Source organism: Canis lupus, chromosome 8 (genome assembly GCF_003254725.2).
Source record: "Canis lupus dingo isolate Sandy chromosome 8, ASM325472v2, whole genome shotgun sequence".
NCBI lineage: Eukaryota > Metazoa > Chordata > Mammalia > Carnivora > Canidae > Canis > Canis lupus.
The window spans coordinates 30,442,137-30,465,193 of record NC_064250.1 but is presented as its reverse complement, the minus strand read 5'-3'; the positions used below and the strand labels follow the sequence as shown (position 1 = coordinate 30,465,193).

The window sequence follows — 23,057 nt, the reverse complement described above, 5'->3', positions numbered from 1 at the left end:
ATCCAGACATGAGAACACATACTGTATAATTTCAGTGATATGATACTCTGAAAAAGACAAATCTAATTGGTAGTGCCTCAGTGATGGCTTTGAGCTGGGGGTTGGGAAGAGGTACAATGAAACTTTTTGGGGATGCTATAAATGTTGAACATACTGATTATAGGTGGTTACCTGAGCATATAACTTTGTCTAAGGTCATTGTGCAGTTAAAATGGGTACATTTTATTTTTTGTAAATCATAAAGCTATTGATGCATGCAGCAATGGGGAAGAGTCTCAAAGAGAAAAGCCCCGAAACATTATGCTGAGCCAAAAAAGCAGACACGAAAGAAAGCATATGATTCTAGTTACTGAAATTCAAGAACAGGTAAAACTAATCTATGGTACTGGAAAGCAGAGCAGTTGTTGCCTATGGTGGTGGGTCATGAGGGAATTACACAGGGTGGTGGCAATGTTCTCTATCTTATTGTTACCTTAATGTTCTCTTATTACATGGACTTGTGCATGTATTGAAAGTCCTTATACTCTTAAACGCTGTGTTTTTGACCATCTTTAAATTTTACCTTTATGTGGGACTCCTAGGTGGCTTAGTGATTGATTGAGCGTCTGCCTTCAGCTCAGAGCGTGATCCCAGGGTCCTGGGATCGAGTCCCACATTGGGCTCCCTGCAGGGAGGCTGCTTCTCCCTCTGCCTATGTCTCTGCCTTTCTCTGTGTCTCTCATGAATAAATAAATAAAATCTTTAAAAAAAATGTTACCTTTATGTGACTTTATGAAAAAAGATACATAAGTCAATAACAATAACAATAAAGGTATAGTTTGTACACAAGAAATTGTTGAGTGAGTCATTTCTGTACATTGATTCTTCTTGTAATGGTTGTATGACAGGTACTTCCAGAGCAAAGGGCAAGGTGGATGACACCTGATACTGAGAAGCCACATCTTTCTGGACAGTCTAATGCTTTCTATCTTCATAGAGCTGTAACCCAGTGTTTTAGAAGTGTGTACAGTGAACAAAAACTAACACCAATAGTCACAAGCTCTGCTCTATAGCGAAAGCACCTGGGAGTCAGACATCACCCTGAAGGACAGGGGCTTCCTCTTCCCAAAACCGTGGGCTGGGAAGGGCTTGTCCTCTGAGCACATGGGCATGGGGGCCATGAGCCCCCAACAGACCCTGAGCTCTGGCAACAGGAAAGAAGTGGGAGTGGCTTTGGGGGCAACTAATATTTCCCGCTAAACTTCCCATTTTTCCCAGCTCCATACCTCTTCTTTCCAAGTCCTACGTCGATTTCCAAATCCATGCGCCACCCACAACCACTAAATGCAGTAGCTTTTCCTTCAAATATGCAAACCTTTTCTGGAAGATTGAGAACTGCTGGCTCAATTATCTATGCTCAGGGTACTTTCATTTTGGAAGTGCCTTGTTACCCAAGGCAAGGGCCCAGATCCTCTCAAAGTGTCATGGGTACCATATGATATATGTAACTAGGACTAGATATTCACCTGTTACTCCATATTTGTGAGAGCACTCAAATTGGTTGAGTGTAAATTCACAATAGTTCCAGGAGCTTTCCCTTTTATGCTACCACCATGCCTCTAAGTATCCTACATACTGCTCCCCATGGAGGGGGTGTGCAGTTTATGAGCTTCCTTGGCCAGAGAAAGAGGACTGTCCCCCTGGCATGGGCTGGATGGGGTGCTGAACAGAGTGGCAAACATCACTACCACTTGGATGATGGATGTGTGAAGATGGCCTGCTGCTGCCTGGCAGTTCCCAACAGACACCAGTGAAAAAGAAAGCTGAGCTTGAATGTCGGGGGCTGGTGGTGGGAAAGACAAGCTACTCCCTGGAGATTGGCAAGACTGAGTTTGCTCCTTTGGGGGCTTGCATATATCTTGAGCTCACATTCTCTTAACTGCTGGGCACCTCTCATTCCCCCTTCCCACCACTGGCTTTCTATATCTAGTCTAGGAGGCTAGAAAGTACTTTCAGGTGTGTGTCTGAACTTTTTTAGTCCTATTCTTAGATCACATGCTTTGTATTTATGGATTTTTTTTTCTAGTTCTCTGGTGGCTGACTTGTGCCTAGCTGTGCTGTTTGGGTTAGGAGCATGGGCAGTGGATGGAGTGGGAGCAAACCACTGGAAAGTCAAGTGGAACAAAGGAAGCCTGAGTGGGAGAAGAGGAGTGGTGCAGGAGAGAGCGAGCACGTATGTAAGATTAATATTTCTTTGCAATATCATACATCCCCAGCCATGTATACAGGTAGAAGCAGGGACTTAATTCAGTATGTACTTCAAAATTACTTCCATGAGGTATAAGGTAATGCAACTTCCAAAGGATACTGAGAATTGATTGAATGAGGATAGCATTGATTACTCACCACTTGTAATGCTTCTCCAAAACATCAAGTGAACCCATTATCTTCCTCACCAACTGCCTTGTCTAGTTGGTCAATCTAATTAGCCCTTTGTCCTCATTAAAATGGGTGTATTCTCTGACTGATTATAGCTGTGTAATATTGTCTAAAGCAGTGCGAACAGCACTTTCTACAATGGTGGAAATACATTGTCCAATACAGTCTCCACCAGCTGCATGAGGCTATTGAGCACTTGAAATATGACCAGTATAGCTGAGGAACTGAATTTTTAGTTTTAATTTTATCCGATTTAAGTTTAAATAGCCACATGTGATTAAATGGTTCCTGTACTAGACAATGAAGGTTTACAATTTACCTGTGTGTTCTGGTAAAATGTGAAAGGGCTTCATATTGCTCCAGCTTCTGGGTGAATTGGCATTCTACGTGACATAGAATGGGTGTTCAATAAACCCTTGTTGAAATATCTTAAAATGCTACCCTTGAATGAAGTAGAGGGGCTTGGGTTTTATGTAACAACAGTTATGGGGGTTGGGGCAGGCAAAATTTCTCTTGCCAACTCTCTCTACCTTCTCAGGTGAAATGTGGGACACCCCTCTAGAACCAAGGATGGGTTCTTGGGATACAGTTCCATTTTGTGTAGTAAGGTGCTGGACATAGTTACCAAGCAAGGGAAAGGTACATTTCAAGTGAATCTGGAGAATGGCTTGTTGCCAAACATTTTCCCTGAAACCAGGAAACGACATCTACCCCTCACTAGATTATGAATTCTCTTGGATAAATATTGTCTACTGTTGTATTTTGCCAAGCTTCTGTGGCCTGTGGTACCAAACATCTTCACTGAGGCTTCCTTTCTCTTACCCCTGCACCCAATCAATCAAGTCCTGCTGGGCTTATCTCTCAAATACCTCCGAATCTGTTCATTCCTTTCTCTCCTGGCTTCCACTGCCTTAGTCGGAGCCACAGTAGCTTCTTCTTGGAGGCTGTGGGCTCCTTAGTGCTGGTCTCACACTCCTCTAATCAGGATCATGGTGCACAGTTGGGCAGTTTGTACACTGCACACACAGCCTGCATTCCTGTGCCCTAGTGTGGACCTCTGTTTATCTGGAGAGAATACCTTTGGGATTTGCACAAAGGTGCCATATAATCTTGACTGTATAGACCTGTACCATTTAAGACAGTAGCCACTAGCTACATGTGGCTACTTACATTTTAATTAAAATAAGTAAAATTTAAAGTTCAATTCCGTAATCATACTAGCCACATTGCAAGTGCTCAATAGCCATATTTTATGAAACAGTGCAGAGAAAGACAATTTCCAGTCTTGCCCCAAGTTTTGCTGGACAGCACTGGACAGACTGCTTCTAAACATGTCTCTATACAATTGGCTAGTGCGAATGATCTGTAACGCAAATCCAAATATATCCTTCTTTTTTTTTTTTTTTTAAAGATTTTATTTACTTATTCATTCATGAGAGACAGAGAGAGAGAGGGAGGCAGAGACACAGGCAGAGGGGGCAGCAGGCTCCATGCAGGGAGCCGGACGTGGGACTCGATCCAGGGTCTCCAGGATCCCGCCCTGGGCTGAAGGCAGGCGCCAAACCATGGAGCCACCCGGGCGTCCCCCAGAGATATCCTTCTTGTGCTTAAAAGCCTTCAGTGATTTCCACTCCCATCAGCAGCGATCATTTTAGCAGGTGGTGAATCAATTTTGTGGGTCACAACCAGGGCAAGAACAAAACCAGGCTTATGAGGCCCTCTGTGATCTGAGCCCTCGCTAAGCCCTTCCTAACTCTCAACACTGTTTTGCCCTGAGTTCCACTAATTTAGAATTGCCGGTGGTTTCTCCTGAGACATTGAGGTTTTATTTCCCTTTTTCATCTCTGTGCCTTTTGTCAAGCTGAACCCTCTCTTTGGAGTGCTGGTTCCATCTTCTCTTTGCCTGGACTTCTCATCACAGGAGCCTCCGCTTAGGAAACCCCGGGGCTCCGGCTCTGAACGCTGCTCCACGGGAGGGATGCCCTTCTCTGACCTTCCATCCCAAGCCGCAGACTTCCGTTCAACAGGGCTCTAATACCGTCATGATTTATTTAGGCGTTCGTTTCCGGCACTCCACTACGTTCTTTCGGCGCCCGTACTACGTTTCTCCTCTTCGCATCTCAAAGGAGAAGCACAGTGCCTGAGACCTAGCAGGCGCTCCTTCAATAAACACTTGTTCGAAGAATAGACCAGGGAAGGCAAGGAAAATCCATCAGCGGCGCGGACGACGTAGATGCACCGCACGCTTCCGCCGTCAGAGGGCGCCGGCGCGCCTCGCGCTAGTACGCAGGCGCGCGGCGGGGGGGCGGGCGCCGCGGCGGCGGTGGCGGCGGCGGCGGCGGCGGTCGTGGCTGCGGCCGGGGGAAGTGAATGGTTTTACCCAGAGGGCCCTGCGCCGCCTTTCTCCGCTGGCAGCGGTGCCGCTCCCTGCTCCTCTCTGCCGGCCATGGCGTTCACGTTCGCGGCCTTCTGCTACATGCTGGCGCTGCTGCTCACCGCCGCGCTCATCTTCTTCGCCATCTGGCACGTGAGTAGCCGGGGCCGCGGGAAGGAGGGCGAGGAGGCGGCGCAGCCTCTTCCTGCCCCGGGGCGGCGGCCGGGGCGGCGCCGGGGGATGGGGCCGCAGCGGGGCAGGCCGCGCCGCCGCGGCTCTGTGCGCCCTCCGCCTGCGGGGCCGGGCTGCGGTGGCCCGGGGGATGCGCGCGCCGCTGCCCCGGCCTGGATGGGTGGGGCGCCCCGGTCCTGGGGGCCCTGCGGGACCGCGCTTCGCCGGCGCGACCCCGGGCCCCCGCGAGGATGTCAGGGGCGCACCGAGGCGCGCTGCGCGCTTACGGGAGTGAAGTTTGCCGGTTACTAGTATTCGATCACATCGTCTTTTCTTTTCGAGTTTCCCCCGGAGTCTGGCCCAAATGAGATAGTATATATAGCCTACTTTAGAGGAATTTCCAACTCCGTTTTCAGCACTTGTTGGGTGCTGTTCGAGTAGAATGCCTCCCCCCGCCCCCCCCCCCCCCCCCATTCTGTTTCCTTGTGAACTTTGATGCAGATTGATCACTTTGTTGGCCGCATCTCCGAACTTTTCCCCCAAAGCAGTGTTTGACTGCTGGAGTTTCTCAAGAGACACTCTTCCCAGCCATCTGTATTCAGGGTAGCTGGATTTAGTAGAGGTAGTTTCAATTTGATTTTGAAAATGGTCACAAATCTTAAACTTCCCTAGGGAAGTTTTTTTTTTTTTTTTTTTTTCTTTTTCTTTTTCTCGCCTTTTACTCACATCTTGCTGCAGGATAGAAGCACATCCTTACTGGTTCCTGTAAGGAACAAGTAAGCTCCTCGTGACAGTTCTATACTAGATTAAAAAAAAAAACATATATTTATTTACTCAGGAAAGACACACAGGCAGAGACATAGGCAGAGGGAGAAGCGGGCTCCTTGCGGGGAGCCTGATGCAGGACTCCATCCCAGGACCCCGGGATCACGGGATCACGCCCTGAACCGAAGGCCAGGGCACTCAAGAGCCACTGAGCCACTCAGATGGCCCTCTACGACAGATTTTTTAAGGATTCTTGTTTCTCTAGCACAAAATTAGAACCAGCCTTCTGGAAATCAGCATTTATTAAAAATATATCTTATATTTACTTCTGCCCTCCTCCTGTTCTTTTAGTGCCTTCTGGAATATTAGCCGTCAGTTGACTGATTGGACAGGTTCATTCATGTAAATTTTAAGTCAGGTTTCATCATGCAGATAGCAAGGATTTCTTAATGTACGTAGAGTGGCAGAGTGATTTAAATGGTAGCGGTGTCTAGGATAAAAAAAAAAAATCTCAGGGCAGCCCGGGTGGCTCAGTGGTTTAGTGCCACCTTCAGCCCGGGACGTGATCCTGGGGTCCCGGGATCGAGTCCCACGTCAGGCTCCCTGCGTAGAGTCTGCTTCTCCCTCTGCCTGTGTCTTTGCCCCTCTCTCTCTCTGTGTTTCTCATGAATAAATAAATTAAAAATCTTAAAAAAAAATCTCAAAAGTAGAATGAAAAACAAAAAGTAGAATGATACCACAGATTATTCTCTTTTGATAGAGAGTGTGGTTATGTTCATAATTAATTTAGAACCTAATTGCTGTATAGTGGGAAATGCTTAGGTAGGCTGTTCAGTAACTGCTCCCTCAAATGCTTTTCAGTAGGAACCAATACATTCAGAGCAGTTTATGCTCTTTGGTGGAAGAATAACAAATAAAGATAATTTGGGATGCAAACCAGCTCCACTTTAGTAAGCCTCTGGTGGAAGTTGAAATGTGTGGCTCCCTTCCATTTGTGAATGTGGATTTAAGTCATTTCCTGCTTGATGGGTATGCTTTGTTTTTTGAGACGATGAACATTCTGAGCGAGCTGTGATGGCCTTGTTTACATTTTGAACCAGGTTGTTTGGCTTAAGGAAAATCTGAACTGCGTTTAAAAAAAATGAGTAATTTAGTTTCAGCGTTGAAATGAATATGTATCTGGGTAAAGTAGGTAAATTTTAAGTCCTATTATGGAATTAAAAAAATTAATTTGTATTCCATAGATAAGTGGAGAGCTTTTATCTGTAGGGATTTCTTTGTAATTCAGAGGATTATGTATCCTTTGGAAACAAATTGACAATTCTAAAATATATAATTTCAATTTTTCTATCAACTTTCTATCAATTTTTCTGTCAACATAACCTTCAGGTAGTTTAAGTACCAGAAAGCTTCTTTGGAAATTTCAAGTAGAAATTCAAAGAATCTTGTTTGCATTAATCGTTTGGAGGATCTTTTTTGTGCTGGTGGTTACATCTGTCAGTTGAGTCCTAATTCATGTGATTGATGCTCTGGAGGATAGAGGTGGGAGCATAGAATTGCCTGAAGAGAAGGCATTCCCTAAAGACATGGATCAAATTTGAAGTTACCCTGGATTGTATAGTTTGATATCTTTAGGGATATATCGATTTTGTTTCTGCACTTCCGTGGGACGTTTTGTGAACATCTTTGTCTAGATGCATAGTCATAAAAGATGTGAAAACCACTAGGTTAAGAATCCTTTCAGAAGAGTTTTGAAAACTCCAGCTTATAGCGCTCAAACAGAAGCTCATGCATTAACACACTCCTTCAGAGATCCCTGAAATCCCCTGAAGAAGATGCTGGTCAGACGTTAGTTTTACATAAGTTTTATACTCTGCTGTTAAGGTCAGACGTTAGTTTTACATAAGTTTTATACTCTGCTGTTAAATTGGATCTTGTTATAGGCAGGTAATTTTATTTGCAATGACAGTCCTTATTTTGGACTTTATTACTGAGGTGCATTGGGGATTTATCACAGCAAATGATAGGTATTTGACTAATAATGTCCATAAGTAATCAGAAATTAGTATCTTCTAGTTGTACGTTTATATTCTTAACATTTATATGTGTTAGGTTTCATTAGCAAAGGCAAATAAATGCCTTTTGGTGAGTTCTGTATTTTTTTTTTTTTTTTGAGTTCTGTATTGTTTTAAGCTAGTCCCCTCCTCCCCTTTTCATCAATAAATATTGATTGAACACTTAAGAAGTTTATGTGCCAGGCCCGGAGAGGTAGCAGTGAACACAGAAAAAACCTTTGCTGTCATGGAGTTAACATCTTAATGTTTATTTTTCTTCCATTCCTATTTTATTTTTATTTTATTTATTTTATTTTATTTTTTAAAAGATTTTTATTTCTTTATTCATGAGAGACACAGAGAGAGAGCGAGAGGCAGAGACACAGGCAGAGGGAGAAGCAGGCTCCATGCAGGGAGGCCGATGTGGGACTTGACCCCCGGTCTCCAGGATCACGCCCTGGGCTGAAGGTGGTGCTAAACCGCTGAGCCACCTGGGCTGCCCTTCCATTCCTATTTTAGTTAGAATTTTTATTTAGTCAGTTTGGTGAATTTTATAAAATTCTAGAATTAAAAAAAGACCACTATCTTTTTATGAAGTGAAAAAAAATATATTTTTAAAGATTTTATTTATTCATTAGTACACAGAGACATAGGCAGAGGGAGAAGGCTCCCGTGGGGAGTCTGATGCAGGACTCTGTCCCAGGACCTTGGGATCACGACCTGAGCTGAAGGCAGATGCTCAAACACTGAACCACCCAAATGCCTCATGAAGCGAAGAACTTTAACTAGGGAAATAAACCAGCATAGTAAAAGCTAGAAATATAGAACTATACTGATTACTGGTAATATTGAGTAACACTGCCTCACATATGAAGATACTATTCCTAACCCACCAGAGGAAAGGCAGATAGGATTCTCTGTCCCCTGGATGACTAGAGACAGCAACTAAAATAGCTCCCCCATAAACTTGGTGCCTTTGGCTTCTCATTTTAACATCGGACCTGATAACACAGAGTGGTGTGGTGCCCTTATTTTGATTTTTAGTACATTTTGAACTTAGAAGTTGTGTGTTAAGTGACCCTAAATGCTAACAGCCACATCTCTCCAGAGTGTAGTCAGAAACATTTTTGCCATATATTTCATAAGTGGATAAGATCTTTCTCCCCTTATCACATTTATAACTGACTCCTTACACCCTTAGAAGTTGGTCTTACCTGGGTTACCCTTCCTCAGTCTTTAGTTTGGTGACCTAGTGAAAACATCCACAAGTGATAGGAATATGCAGAGGACACAAAAGTTAGACTGATCACTTTTATCATGACCTTGAACAGGGCTACTCTTGCTTATATGATGCCTTTAGGTGCATTAGAACAAGATGCCTCTTGGGGTAAAAGAATTAGTAAAATCCCTCCCTCCACAGCCCCTTAGGGCAGAGCCTGGTGTAGAGCTAAACCAGGATGCTTGGCCGCAGGAGCATGGGCTGGCTTTGAGCTTCCACCTCAGCAGATATTGCACTACCATATGTGGTGGTCCTGGCCATGAAGTTTAATAATCATTTTGTGTTTCCCTATTCTGAGGCCATTTCTTGTATTTCCAAATTGAAGCAGGACTTTGAAATATATGCGTTTGAGAACAGTGGGAACAAACTGAAGCATATGAGTCCATCTCTGGTGTCTCACTGAATTCCGTGATGGGGGCAGGGCACGCCCAAATGATTAAAAATGCCTCACCCCGAGGGGTACACAGACGTGTACACAAATACTGCAGTGTGAGAAATACCATACTGGTAGCACTGTAAAGCTCTGTGTTATGTGGATATTAGACACATGAAATTATTTCTGCCCAAGGGAGTCAGGGAAACCTACGGAGAGGGGTTGACATAGCAAGAGGGTTTTTAGGATGAAGAGTTTTGATCAAGGGCAGCCCCAGTGGTGCAGCGGTTTAGCACCACCTGCAGCCCAGGGCGTGATCCTGGAGACCCTGGATCGAGTCCCACGTCGGGCTCCCTGCATGGAGCCTGCTTCTGCCTCTGCCTGTGTCTCTGCGCCTCTCTCTCTCTCTCTCTGTCTCTATGACTAAATAAATAAAATCTTAAAAAAAATCTCTAAAACAAAAAAAGAGTTTTGATCAATAGTTATGGGTGAGGGAAAAGATCATTTCAAGAAGAGAAAATAACTTGTACAGAGGCTTTGAAAAATTGAAAATTGAAGACATTTATCACAGTGATACCAGGTCATTTAAATGCTATTAGTCTAAACATGTTTTCACTTCTTTAAATATGATTCTAGGTCTTTATCAGTACATAGTGAATTTACTGTGAATTGGTACATGTAGTCTTGGTATACTTTTGCTTTTGTTTTATTAACTTCATTCAATTATCATTTGTTGCTGCTTTTTATTAAAGGTCCTAACTATTTTAATTTTATTTTAGATTATTGCATTTGATGAACTGAAGACTGATTACAAGAATCCTATAGACCAGTGTAATACCCTGAATCCTGTAAGTTATAATATAGGATTTTTCTTTAGATTTTTAAACTGTTTTTGCTTTTAATTTAATTTGAAAATGGCCAATATTCTCAGTAGCATAATATATTTGTACTTTTTGAAGTAGGCAGAATTTACAAAAATATTCTTTTTCCTGCTTGACTATTCTGACTATTATTAATCTGTTGGTGATCTTGTCAGCTGTCATACTAACATTCTTCCAATCTGCTTTTTACATTGTCGGCCAAAGACAGTTGAAAAGGTCAAAAAGATTAAAAGAGTCAAAATTGCATTAAAGGTGTGTACTGCTTTTTAGTTTAATGTTTTAATGCTACATTCATTTCATGGGGAGGGTTAGGGCATTTGTATTTGTAAAATGTTCTGTTCGGTGTGCTTGTTCATATGCCTGTTGAGGTTTATGATTTCATGAAATTTCATATTTTATGCAAATGTTTGCTTGCTGGCCCAGTCAAGTAGGGAAAGCTGTTAAATGCTTATGCATTTTTTAAAAATGTTATAGCCATAGGCACTTCTATATTACATTATTTGATGCAGTGTTTGAAAGTTGGTTAACATAAAATGACTTTAATAGATGGTGAGATGATTCTTCTACTGTGATTTATTTGGAGGTAGTCTGGAAGTGTAGTCTTCAGTACCATGTCTACTTTAATCTTTGGTTATGTCTATTCTAGAATTAATTATTCACCCTTTCAGCTGATGTTTATTCAGAACCTTTTAGGTGGATAAATCTTTCCTTCGGCTCTGGAGTCTTGCACTAGTGCCGTCCTTTGGATTCATGCTGCCAGGATTTTGTGGATAACAATTTCTATACAGAAGTCTACAGTTTTTTTCTAATATATATCCACTCTAAATTTCTAAAATAGACTTACACTAAGTTCTGAGCTCTGATGGATTGTTATAATGTGGCTCCATTGTGCTTAGGGTTTTATTTTTTATTTTTTCTAAAGATTTTATTTATTCATGAGAGACACACAGAGAGAGAGAGAGAGAGAGAGAGAGAGGCAGAGACACAAGCATAGGGAGAAGCAGAGAGAGAGAGAGAGAGAGAGAGAGGCAGAGACACAAGCATAGGGAGAAGCAGGCTCCATGCAGGGAGCCTGATGTGGGACTCAATCCTGGGACTCCAGGACCAGGCCCTGGGCCAAAGGCAGGCACTAAACCACTGAGCCATCCAGGGATCCCTGGTTTATATATATATTTTTTACTTCATTCAGTTTACTCATTTAGGAGGATTCTCCTTTAGCCTGTAGGTTTGATTTTGCCTAATTGGCTAGAAGCTGAAAGGCTATTTGTAAGAAAGCAGTGGATAGGTCTCCAAGAAATAGAATACAATAAATCATCTTAAAAAAATTACTCAAGATGAGAACTTGTGTAGACTTTAACTGTGTAAAACTATAAGGCACTAGCATACAAGAGGGATTTTATGGGTCTATAAAGTTAGTTTGCTACTTTCTCATTGTTTCCTTCATAAAAATGAGTGATGGGATAAATTTCTAGTTTGTCTTTAAAAAACTGGGGATCCCTGGGTGGCGCAGCGGTTTGGCGCCTGCCTTTGGCCCAGGGCGCGATCCTGGAGACCCAGGATCAAATCCCACGTCAGGCTCCTGGTGCATGGAGTCTGCTTCTCCCTCTGCCTGTGTCTCTGCCTCTCTCTCTCTCTCTCTCTCTCTCTCTCTGTGACTATCATCAATAAAAAAAAAAAAAAAAAAAAAAAAAAAAAAAAAAAAAAAATTAAAAAAAAAAAAACTGCTACAGTAATTCTTGATGTAGGTACAATTAAAAGTATTAACTTACTAGCTGTTTCTCTGCTCTTAAGAAACAAAATAGGTGATGAATTTGCTTTCTCATTGGAAAGTAATAATGTTGATTGTAAAATATCATAACCTACCATTGAAACTGTTACCAAGAGATGAAGAAATCGAAATTTCTTTTTTTGACAGTTGTTCATTAATAGTATTCTCTTTGGCTTTTCATTACTTCAAATAACCAAATGATGATGAGGATGATAAGAGCTGAAATCAAATGAGGGGTTTCCTGGGCACCAGGCTCTGTGCTAAGCATCTTTTCTTGGGCTTTGTCATTCAGTGCTGGTGACTGACTTAAAGGGTAGGTATGTTATTCTCATGAGTAGGAGGATAGGATAGGCTGAGGCTTAGCGAGTTTGAAGCACTTTACCAACAAGGTCACACAGCTAAGGTAGAACCAGCATTTGAACCCAGACAGCTGGATTTTTATGCTCAAGCTTTGGTAGTTCCCTAATTTACCATTAACTTAAGAGGGACTAATTTCATTTTTACATATAATGTGTGATTTCTGACTCTTCTTCATGGAAGGAAATTCTCACTTAAAAAAGACATGTGCTTCGACATCCTAATGCTGTGTAGATTGGGAGGAAGTTTTTATATCAACACAAGTTGCATTTGGATAGGGTGCCGAAAATTGGCTTACTAGCAGTGCATCTGACAGTTTTCCCTATTTAAAATTTGTTTTGACAATTCTGCCAAAGTATGGGGGAAGACAAATATTATTTTTTAAATGTGAACCTTAACTAGAGTATACTACGATTTGCATGTTAATTATCATTTCAGCCATATTTTTATGAGGAATTTTTTTGGATACTAGTTTTTGTGTAAACATTTGTTCCTAAATGGAATAATTTTTGTGCAACTTATGAGGAAATTTCACCATTAAAGAACGATTGGAGTGGACTGGTTTTTATGAGATGCACAATTAAAAGATTCTGGACTTTTCTGAGGAGAAGGGAGTGTGGCATGTGTTTCATATTAGAACTGGAAGAGTGGCAGATTATCTGTATTTTCACTCTTACTAAAAAGTGTATTGTTTAAGAGCAGTTAAGATTGTGCTTTCAAAATCATTATCTCCCATATCTTACTCTGGAAGTATAGGATGAAAAGCTGGATAATGATTTGTTTTGTTAGATATCACTTGGCTTTAGAGAGCTAAAATAGACATTATATATTGTAAAGAAAAATTCTATAATTTATACTAGTATGATAAACCGTTTTAGTGGAACTCCTAGTACAATGTATATTTTTCTTGGTTTGTCCTGGTTGCAGTCTTTGTGTTTCAAAGATTTCCTGTGGACATTTTCTTGTTTTCTTGCAGATGTTTAATTTTGATCTTAATTAAATGGTGGCTTACTGGTTCCTGTTATCTACAGGTTCATATACATTTGCAGAGTTTATCTTTTGTTATTTATTATATTGTTTAAGTTTTTAGAAAATATCTGGTTAGTGATGTAGATTAGTTGGTTTTACTGGGATTTCTTTCTTTTTTTTTTTTTAATTTTATTTATTTATTCATGAGAAACACACACACACAGAGAGAGAGAGAGAGAGAGAGAGGCAGAGACACAGGCAGAGGGAGAAGCAGGCTCCATGCAGGGAGCCTGAGGTGGGACTCTATCTCAGGTCTCCAGGATCACGCCCTGGGCCGAAGGTGGTGCTAAACCGCTGAGCCACCGGGGCTGCCCTTTACTGGGATTTTATTTAAAATATTATTCATTTAAAAACTTTGCTTTACAGCTTTGAAGTGGAAAAAGTGATTTGGGAGTATTAGAAAGTGGGCTTGAATATATAGTACAATTGTTATTATTCCTGCAACAATGGTTTCCTCTCAGGAAAGATCTGATGATGTTGAGGATTCATATAAGTTTACTTTGATATGATGCAGACATTTGAGAAACTGGCTTTGCATCTGTGACTTGTAGGAAGTTATTTGGCTGAAACTTGCAATGAAAGGTTTGGGACTTTTATTTAACAGAGTCATTAGGCTGAAATCTTTAGGATCAGAAAGATAATTAAAAATAAAGCATGAACTCTTGGTCATTTTATAAAATGCGTTTTGCTTGAATTAATTTTTCTCATTTAATACTACCTGCAATAAAAAAAATCATTTTATTTTTGAGTTCTGACCTCCTGGTCTGCTGTGTCTGTAAGTAGTTGGTTAGAAAACAAGCTGAAAGAAACAGGAAGGCCATGTAAGCATCGGAGCTCAGGAACCGGGACAATTCCAATTTATGGTTCAGAACTCAGTCTTTTCCCTCCTACATTGCAGAATGCACATCGTTTGCATCTGTGTATATTAGTGTTTCTTTCCCTCTGACTGTGCTGAGATTATAATGGCTTTTGGCTTTCCATTGAAAAATTACTTTTGTGGTAATGCGATGTGATTTGCTAAGTATTGTTTTATGTAGCATTCCTGGTTTCTGTTAAAAGCTTTGAAACACTGACGGGTAAAATATCCTAAAGGGGAGTTTTGTTTTTGTGGATTTTTTTATATCATGTTGCATGTGATCAGATACCTCATTTTTCTATTTTTATCATTGTTGAACAGTGGAAAGAAAAAGTATTCCAAGTGATCAGCAAAAAACTGAACCACCTGGGTGGTAACGTTGTATAATTTAACTTGTTATTGTAAGAATTTGAGTCTTAAATTTGAAGTTCTATTTAATCTTTTAGTGCAAGCTTTATCATCTGGTCACTTTGCTTCGAATTCTACTTTCAGTAAAAAGTTCAATATGGAAACAGAGCTCAGCAGCATCCTTCATGCCTGATTCTAAGAAAAGAGTGATTTTTTCATTATGGAAACTTGGTTGCCACCTGCTTTCCAAATTACCATTTGACTTAATGCCAAGGCATTTTGATAATTGGCTTGTATTTTTCTTCCAGCTTGTACTTCCCGAGTACCTCATCCATGCTTTCTTCTGTGTCATGTTTCTTTGTGCAGCAGAGTGGCTTACACTGGGTCTCAATATGCCCCTCTTGGCGTATCATATTTGGAGGTAATATTTAGATATATTTCTAATACTTTTCCTAATTATATTTTAATTATACTATGGTTGATACGGTTATCTTATGTGCTAGTCCTCTAAATGAAAACTGAAGATTAGTTGGCATTTATTTTAATAAAATCAAGTAGGTGAACAAATAATTGTTTAATATCTTTTATGGTGTTTACTTTGTTACTCTTTAAAGGTGTTTTTCAAAAAGTGAGGTTTAATTTACATACAATAATGTGCAAAAGTCTGAAGCCCCATCCTTGTCAGTTACCTTGCCACCTCCCAAGGAGAGCACTGAACTCTGTCAACTGGATTAGTTTTGCCCATCTTTGAACTTGATATAAGTCAAAATATATAGTGTGTTTAACTTCTTTCTCCATGTTTACTTTGTAATTTTAAATTTGGTTGTTTATAAAATATATTCATATTTTATAACTTGAGTTATGTATATTATATCTGATCTATATAATAGAGTTAGAGGTTTTTCTTTTTTAAATAGGTGTGTTAAATCTCATTGCTCTTGATTTTAGGAAATATACTTAAGATGTGTTTAGGCATAAAGCGGTATCATATCTGTAATTGAGTCTGAAATTCTTCTATAAAAAATGTGTGCATATTTGGAGCTAAAACAAAAAAAGAGAAGAGTGAAGCTGTGTGGTTAATGTGAGCATTTGGAATATCTTGGTGAAGTGTTTTCACACCATTTCTGTAAACCTAAGATTATATTCAAAGAAAAAGTTAAAAGGAAGAAAATCTTAGTTCCTTTTTACAGTTATTTTCCTTTTCCTTGTGTTTATGAAATTGTTGAAGAGACCAGATAGGATTTGTTTAACTGTCCTGTTCTCATATAGGGGCTCTTGTTTTAAAATTAAGATGATAAGAGGAAAGAACTCCACCCTGGAACTACAAGTAAGCTTCCCTATGTAGACTACCTCTCATGGCAACAAATGTTACTTGAGAAGGAAAACCCTCCTTCTCATCTGAAAGGTTGTCTTCCCTTTTTTGGGGTGGCTAATAGACTGTGTTTATTGCAGGTATATGAGTAGACCAGTGATGAGTGGACCAGGACTCTATGACCCTACAACCATCATGAATGCAGACATTTTAGCGTATTGTCAGAAAGAAGGCTGGTGCAAATTAGCTTTTTATCTTCTAGCATTTTTTTACTACCTATACGGGTAAGTTTAAAAAATGAAATGAATATATGATTTCACTTTGCTTCCAAAAAAGTTTGCAGGCATTATGGTCTTAATATAGTACTTTAAAATCCACTTGAAGAACTCAGTGTCTTGAATGGTGGTGGCTGGTAATGGCACAGTGCACATCAGCAAACGCACTCACATTAAATATGAATAGACTGGTACTTGTCACAGGCAGCCAACTGCTGTGCAGTCGGAGACAGAAGGTGTGGTCAGGGGCTGCTTCCTAAATTTTTGGACACAGTCCGTCAGTGAAGGACAGTCCTCATTTTCCATGGCAAAGTGATGGCATTGAGAGGATTGCAAAAAAGTGTGAATTTGCAAAAAACCATTTGCTTGGCTTCACTATCTTGAGGTGATATTTAATTTCTTATCATTCTTTACAAACTGTATGCTCTGCCCTTTATTTTCTGGCTTCCTTGATCTGAATTAGATGAATGAAACAGATCTATCCTATTTGATGGTGTAATTATCGATTCTTCTTCCTTTATACCGTGATGGACTCGTATCATTCCTCTAGATCAGGGCTTCTCAACATCAAGACTGTTAACATTTTAGGCTGGATAAATTTTTGTAATGGGGGCTCTCCTGAGCATTGTAGGATATTTAGCAGTGTCCCTTGCCTCTTCCCACTAGACGCCAGTAGCACCTCCTCTACCCCAGTCATCAAAACCTAAAATGTGTCTGGACAGTGCCAAATGCCCCCTGCAGGGCAAAAACCAGCCCTGGTAGAGAACCACTGCCCTAAGTGTCCTGTATATGGAATAAGATGGCTGCTCATTAAAACAAGAAAAGGACACTTGCAAGTGTGGAATTACATTTCTTTAAGCTACATAAATACACTTTCTCATTTTTTATTGACATATTCAACCAGAGATGACATTCCACCTGATTTTCCAAATATGAAGAAAATTGGCTGTATAAGATGGAATTGTAATCATTAAGCTTCTTTCTATTCTCTCCTTTTTGTTAGAAAGCTTGCTAAGTATTAGATGGTAGGTTATATTCTTATTTCTCTTTATATCATACAAGTTTCCATTATGAAAAATAATATGCTAGGCTGAAATTTATGAAAAAGGTATGTTTATGCTTCTAGAGGTTGTAATTGTGAAAATGAGTATCCTTTAGTGCATTTACAGATGCTCATTTATGAAACAAAAATAGTGAATAAGTTCTGAAAAGTGAAATACCAGGGGTCATTTTCATTTCCTGTTAATTTTCATTTTAAAAAATTTCTTTAACAAATATCTGGAACAGTGCTGGCATATAGTAGGCACTTAAGACGTATTAGTTAAGGGCCACCTGGGTGGCTCAGTCGATCAAATGTCTGACTCTTGATCTCAGCTCAGGTCTCAGTCTCAGCGTCCTGAGTTCAAGTCCCATGTTGGGCTTTATGCTAGGCATGAAGCCTAATAATTAAAATACTTGTTGAAAGAAATGAATCATTGAATAGATGATAAAATCAGCGATGTATAGTTCTGGGAAAATGTTCACCAGGAGATGGTGGCACTAGGTCATTTCATTTCTGTTTAAATTGTTTATCGAGTTTGTACAACTCTTTGCTTTGTATTTCCATTTAGAGATCCATGCTTTTTAACCATGCCTTTCCCACATCACTCTGGTAGAATTGCCCAGAAAATAAATGTTTTTTTTTCTATTTTGCTTGTTTGTACCCTTTTCCCACCCTGTTGCTGTTGCCTAGAGCCTTCCTCTAATGGCTCTTCCTCTTCCATCTGTAAAATGGGGATAATCATGGTACTCACCCCCTGTGACTGCTTAGAGGATTCAGCGAGATCATGTACATAAAAGTTCTAGTGGAGGGCCTGGCATGAAGTGAGCCCTCCAGAGATGCTTGCCTCTATTATTAGACAACTCCAGAGCAGTGTACTGTTTGGATTGCTTCTCTAAGCTCTGATCCCCTATTAAGCTTTCAGCTGTGCTGTTCTACTTGCTAAAATTGGAAAAGAAATAGGGGACAACCACAGCATATGCACTGAGCCAAGTCCTACCTTAGGCAGAAGTCCATAAATGCAAATTAGGATTGTATTGTGAACTGGTCATTAGTCTTTTCATATTCTGTGGTGGTGTGATACTATAAACCAGTTTGCTTTGTAAAGCAGACTCAACTTTTTGGTGCTTTTAGTTTTTATAGTTAGGAATGTTTGAATTAATAGGCTTTTTCTTCTTTTCAGCATGATCTATGTTTTGGTGAGCTCTTAGAACAACACACAGAAGAATTGGTCCAGTAAGTGCATGCAAAAAGCCACCAAATGAAGGGATTCTATCCAGCAAGATCCTGTTTCCAAGAGTAGACTATGGAATCTGATCAGTTACTTTAAAAAATGACTCCTTATTTTTTAAATGTTTCCACATTTTTTGCTTGTGGAAAGACTGTTTTCATATGTTATACTCGGTTAAAGAATTTAAATGGAATTACGTATAAATTAATATAAAATGATTACCTCTGGTGTTGACAGGTTTGAACTTGCACTCCTTAAGGAACAGCCATAATCCCATGAATGATTGCATTAATTATTGACTATCCTTAGTCCATTGGAAGCTTTTGTTATATATAGGAACTTGTAGGGCTCATTTTGGTTTATTGAAATGCCATCTAATTATAAATTAGCTGTAGATATCAGGTGCTTCTGATGACTGAAAATATATATCTGACTTGTGGGAAACTTCATGGGTTTCCTTATTTATCATGTATGTGATTATATATGGACACATTTACAAAATAAGAAGAGTGGGATTTTTCCCCTTCAACTTGAATATTATCCCTGTATATTGCATGAATGAGAGATTTCCCATATTTCCATCAGAGTAATATACTTGCTTTAATTCTTAAGCATAAGTGAACAAGATAAAATATATGCTGAATTACTTGTGAAGAATGCATTTAAAGCTATTTTAAATGTGTTTTAATTTGTAAGACATTACTTATTAAGAAATTGGTTATTATACTTACTGTTCTAATTTGGTGGTAAAGGTATTCTTAAGAATTTGCAAGTACTTTAGATTTTCAAAATTGAATGAGAGAGAACATTGTATAACCGTCCTGCTGTTCCTTAGTGCAATACAATAAAACTCTGAAATTAACTTATTTTCAGTGCATTGTTTTAAAGATTACAAATAGCTATTTCTTACACTTGCTTAATCCATAATAAAGACATATTACTGTCAGTTTTTTTTTTTTTAATAGTAGAGTATGACATTGTGTGTATGTGTGTTTGTTGTTGTTTTAAATACCATGCCTGGATCTAAAAAACATAGTTTTAAGTGGCTAAGCACAGTACCCTCTGTTGTCACTTGACAAGGTTCATAAACATTGATGGCACAGCATCATCATTTTTCTTAACCAATTTAAAAAGTTATGGTGGCACCTTAAAATGTTAAATTTTGTTTTCTTTTTTGAAACAGCAGGTTTTTAAGGAAAAATGACCTATTAAATTTGAGTTTTTTGCTGCTGCTTGTAAGGCAGGTAAATTATGGCTTGCGTGTTTTTGTAAGAATTGTGCTTTATTTGGAGTGCCGTAGTTGAGGCAATTGAAAATAGTGTGAGTGGCTCCAAAGTTTCTTAAACAAAAGATCAAAGAAAGAAAACCAATACATAGAAATTCCACATAATGATCAAGGTAGTTTGTGGATGAGTTTATGGAATTCTTATTCTAAGAGCTCCTTAAATTAGATGCTGCTGAATTCTCTGCTAGTGAAGAAATGCCTCCCCACCTTTTGGGAGAATAGCTGTTCACTGTTTGGGATTGTATAACAGGGTGAGTGTGCTGAAGAAGAGGTTGTAGAACCAGAAGAGAGAGGAGAGCCAAACTATTTCCTAATGAGAGAAGCTTTAAAGACCTTATATTTTATGGTCTGGATGACAGACACCTCGAGGGATCTGCCTCTTGGGTCGTTTCATGCAGAAAATTATTTATTGACCAGTTTCTAGGCATTGAAAATTTGTGCTTAGAGTCTGAGCAACCATTCAGCTTCTAATCCAGCTAATTATGTCAGCACCTACTTCTCATTTTTCTTTTAGGTTCACAAGTAACTTTTGATCATGTGAGACCTTGCCAGGTCCAGATAGGTTTCTTGGGGCTGTTACTTTAGCATTCCTGTTGAAGTATTTGCACGAGCCCTTGTGGTCTCTTAGCAAGCACTACTTTCTAAGTTTTAACAAATCTCCTTTTAATAATATACTTCAGAATATTCTCCAAAATTCTGCAAGGCTTACTGGCTGCAATTTGTGGAAGCCACCTTCTCAGGCTTCAAAAATTAGATATGTAGTCCTTAGCTGATTCATTACTCAAAGGTGACTGACTGATTGCCAGCCAGTATGGTTCACCCATCTCAGTGGTAGGTGGGTGGCTCCTAGGCACGTGAGCAATTAAAAGATTGAGTGCCTGGAAGCTCTCACAATATCTTCCCATCTTTGAGACAACCTGGGTCACTCAGTGGTTGAGCATCTGCCTTTGGCTTAGGTCATGATCCCGGGGTCTGGGGATTGAGTCTTGCATCAGGCTCACCCTCACTGTGGGTGGCCTGCTTCTCCCTCTGCCTATATCTCTGCCTCTCTCTGTGTGTCTCATGAATAAATACATAAAATCTTAAGAAAAAGCTAGAAGAATGTTTTCCTTGCCATATTTTTCTTCCAACTATATGTTTATGAACAGTATTCAAGGAATATTATTGCCATGGTGCAAATAATGGCTGGTGTGTATCCTACCCTGCAGGGGTGTGAGCTTTGATTTTAGGTGTGGCTACGTCATAGTGTGATATATCACACCCACCCAATTAAATAGTGATCTGTATTTAACAGTATTTATCTAGTTTATTTATTTATCATTCAGCACTCACAAATGTGCATCTCTCAATAATCAGTTGTACGGTATAATTGTAAATCAGAAATTTTGACAGCAAAAATATTTTAATACAACTCTATTCAAAGGGAAGGGTAAAAATATTGATACCTGTCTAGCATTGTTCATAAAAGTACTCCTATTCATAATTTTGGGAAACTACTACTATTAGTCTCAAATTATTTAAGCTCTTTTTTTGTTCAAACCACTCACTGACCTATGGTCAGAGTGGCAGCTAATGAGTCTCTGGTACCAGTATTATAGCTCAGAAGAAGATTCTGAACTAATACTTTAGAAGTGATGCCAAGAGAAAAACTGTGGCTCTGTTTCTGGATATGTTGAATAGCTTTCTTAGAACAATTTTCCCTTTCATTAAAATTAAGAGTCCTAAAGCTAAGTATCTAAAAGAAGTAAACAACTCTGCTGCTTGTTCAACTTAGTTTTGGGAAGCAGTATTAACTGTATAGAGTGATTGACCTGTGGGACCAGAGTGAAGATTTCATCCTATGTTAATTTTATTAATGCACATTGTGGACACAAAGATGTAGAGCGCATCTTCACACGGAGAAGTTCATTTTATCGTACAGTGCTTTTCCTAAAACACATCTCTTCACTAACCACGTTCATATAGTCTAGAGAAGAAAAATTTCCTAAGTAATAGATTGACTACTAGGTAGACCCTAAAACTGAGAGAAAGCATGGCATATAGTTAGCCATCTGCTCATGGTTTATTAAATCTGAGTTAACCTGATTGGTGTGGTACCACTGTCCAGAGAAAATGCCCATAAATCTACCTTCTTAGAGCTTGATTTATTTTGCTTTTGTATATTAAATAAAAACTGTCTCAAATGTTTCCTTGTGTAGTTTATGGTTAATGGCTGGGTCTGTGTCTTAATTCAATTTCAGCAGCTAACTCTGGCTTGTGTGTGACCAGGACTCCAGATTGTCTCTCTGCTTGTGATGAGGGAGGGCTATCCCCGCAGGTTAGGTAGAGAAAATACTTTCCAACAGTGTAAAATTACCTTTTTTTTTTTTTTTTTTTTTTGAGTAATACTCTTCCATGTTTCTCTGTTATGGAATAATTGATGTTTTCCCTTAATACTTAGTATTAAAGTAAGTATTTTTAAACATGGAAGGCTTAACTAGCATTTGATGTAAAAATGAGAGAAGCATGCACTTTGAAAATTCAGTTGATTATTTAAGGATTTGATTAATCCATGCCAATATTTTCCTTCCACTTTAAGTGTTCATGAATAAGCTATATATTCATATTAAGAAGAAGAAATGTAAGATTTGATAATGTTAATTTCAACGATGTCCTAAAGTTTAATAGAATATTGTGATTTTTTTTTTTTTAAAGATTTCACTTATTTATTCATGAGAGACAGAGAAAGAGAGGCAGAGACACAGGCAGAAGGAGAAGCAGGCTCCATGCAGGGAGCCCGACGTGGGACTCGATCCCGGGACTCCAGGATCATGCCCTGGGCAGAAGGCAGGCGCTAAACCGCTGAGCCACCCAGGGATCCTGAATATTGTGATTTTTAAATGTATTTGGCTGTAATACTGAAACCATGGAGAAGGTCAATTTATTACTGCAGCCTGAACTTATTAAAAAAACTTTTTTTCTGGCTATAACTTTTGGCATTTATTATCTTAGATAAGAAACCCCTCGTTTAAGTATTCAGATACTGGTGGGATATGTGGTTCTCCCATCTTCCTTAGTATTCATATATTCTAGATTCTTGAAGTAGTGCATATATAAAAGTATTAAAATACTGATTTTATATTATGGAACACACTGTCTCTCTGATCTGAAGATCCCAAATAGCACTAGTAATTGTTTAAAGTGTTCCCCAATGAAATTAAAGTAGATCAGCAGCAGCAAGAAGAGTGTGAGACAAAAGAAAA

The 23,057-nt window shown here is 39.4% G+C and overlaps 2 protein-coding genes across 6 annotated transcripts in view; one reads left to right on the top strand and one right to left on the bottom strand.

The window, feature by feature from the left end:
• The first annotated feature begins 4,726 nt into the window (after positions 1–4,726).
• On the top strand, positions 4,727–22,784 carry CNIH1 (cornichon family AMPA receptor auxiliary protein 1). 3 transcript variants are annotated; one of them, XM_049113191.1, is made up of 7 exons: positions 4,727–4,945; positions 10,214–10,282; positions 10,520–10,567; positions 14,982–15,094; positions 16,126–16,269; positions 18,483–18,535; positions 22,510–22,784. In XM_049113191.1, the coding sequence occupies exons 1-6, from the start codon at positions 4,865–4,867 to the stop codon at positions 18,508–18,510; spliced, it is 483 nt and encodes a 160-aa protein (XP_048969148.1). In that variant the 5' UTR covers positions 4,727–4,864; the 3' UTR covers positions 18,511–18,535; positions 22,510–22,784. The 3 variants fall into 3 exon arrangements, with proteins under 3 accessions (XP_048969148.1, XP_025299391.1, XP_048969150.1); XM_049113193.1 differs by lacking the exon at positions 10,520–10,567 and having other exon boundaries at positions 4,733–4,945; XM_025443606.3 differs by lacking the exons at positions 10,520–10,567; positions 22,510–22,784 and having other exon boundaries at positions 18,483–19,392.
• CDKN3 (cyclin dependent kinase inhibitor 3) overlaps positions 7,891–23,057 on the bottom strand; it is a 31,533-nt gene continuing 16,366 nt past the window's right edge. For all 3 annotated transcript variants that reach the window (XM_049113195.1, XM_049113196.1, XM_049113194.1), the window contains one exon: positions 7,891–9,849. In XM_049113195.1, coding sequence (XP_048969152.1) covers positions 9,724–9,849 — 126 coding nt within the window. In that variant the 3' untranslated portion in view covers positions 7,891–9,723. The remainder of the gene's footprint in view (positions 9,850–23,057) is intronic.

What these genes read in the sequence shown, in the direction of transcription:
- CNIH1 (XM_049113191.1), top strand. Translation starts at nt 4,865, where the DNA reads ATGGCGTTCACGTTCGCGGCCTTCTGCTACATGCTGGCGCTGCTGCTC. An exon ending in AGTGTAATACCCTGAATCCT is followed by an intron (nt 10,283 to 10,519) that starts GTAAGTTATAAT and finishes TGTCGGCCAAAG; the next exon opens with ACAGTTGAAAAGGTCAAAAA. An exon ending in GAGTCAAAATTGCATTAAAG is followed by an intron (nt 10,568 to 14,981) that starts GTGTGTACTGCT and finishes TTTTTCTTCCAG; the next exon opens with CTTGTACTTCCCGAGTACCT.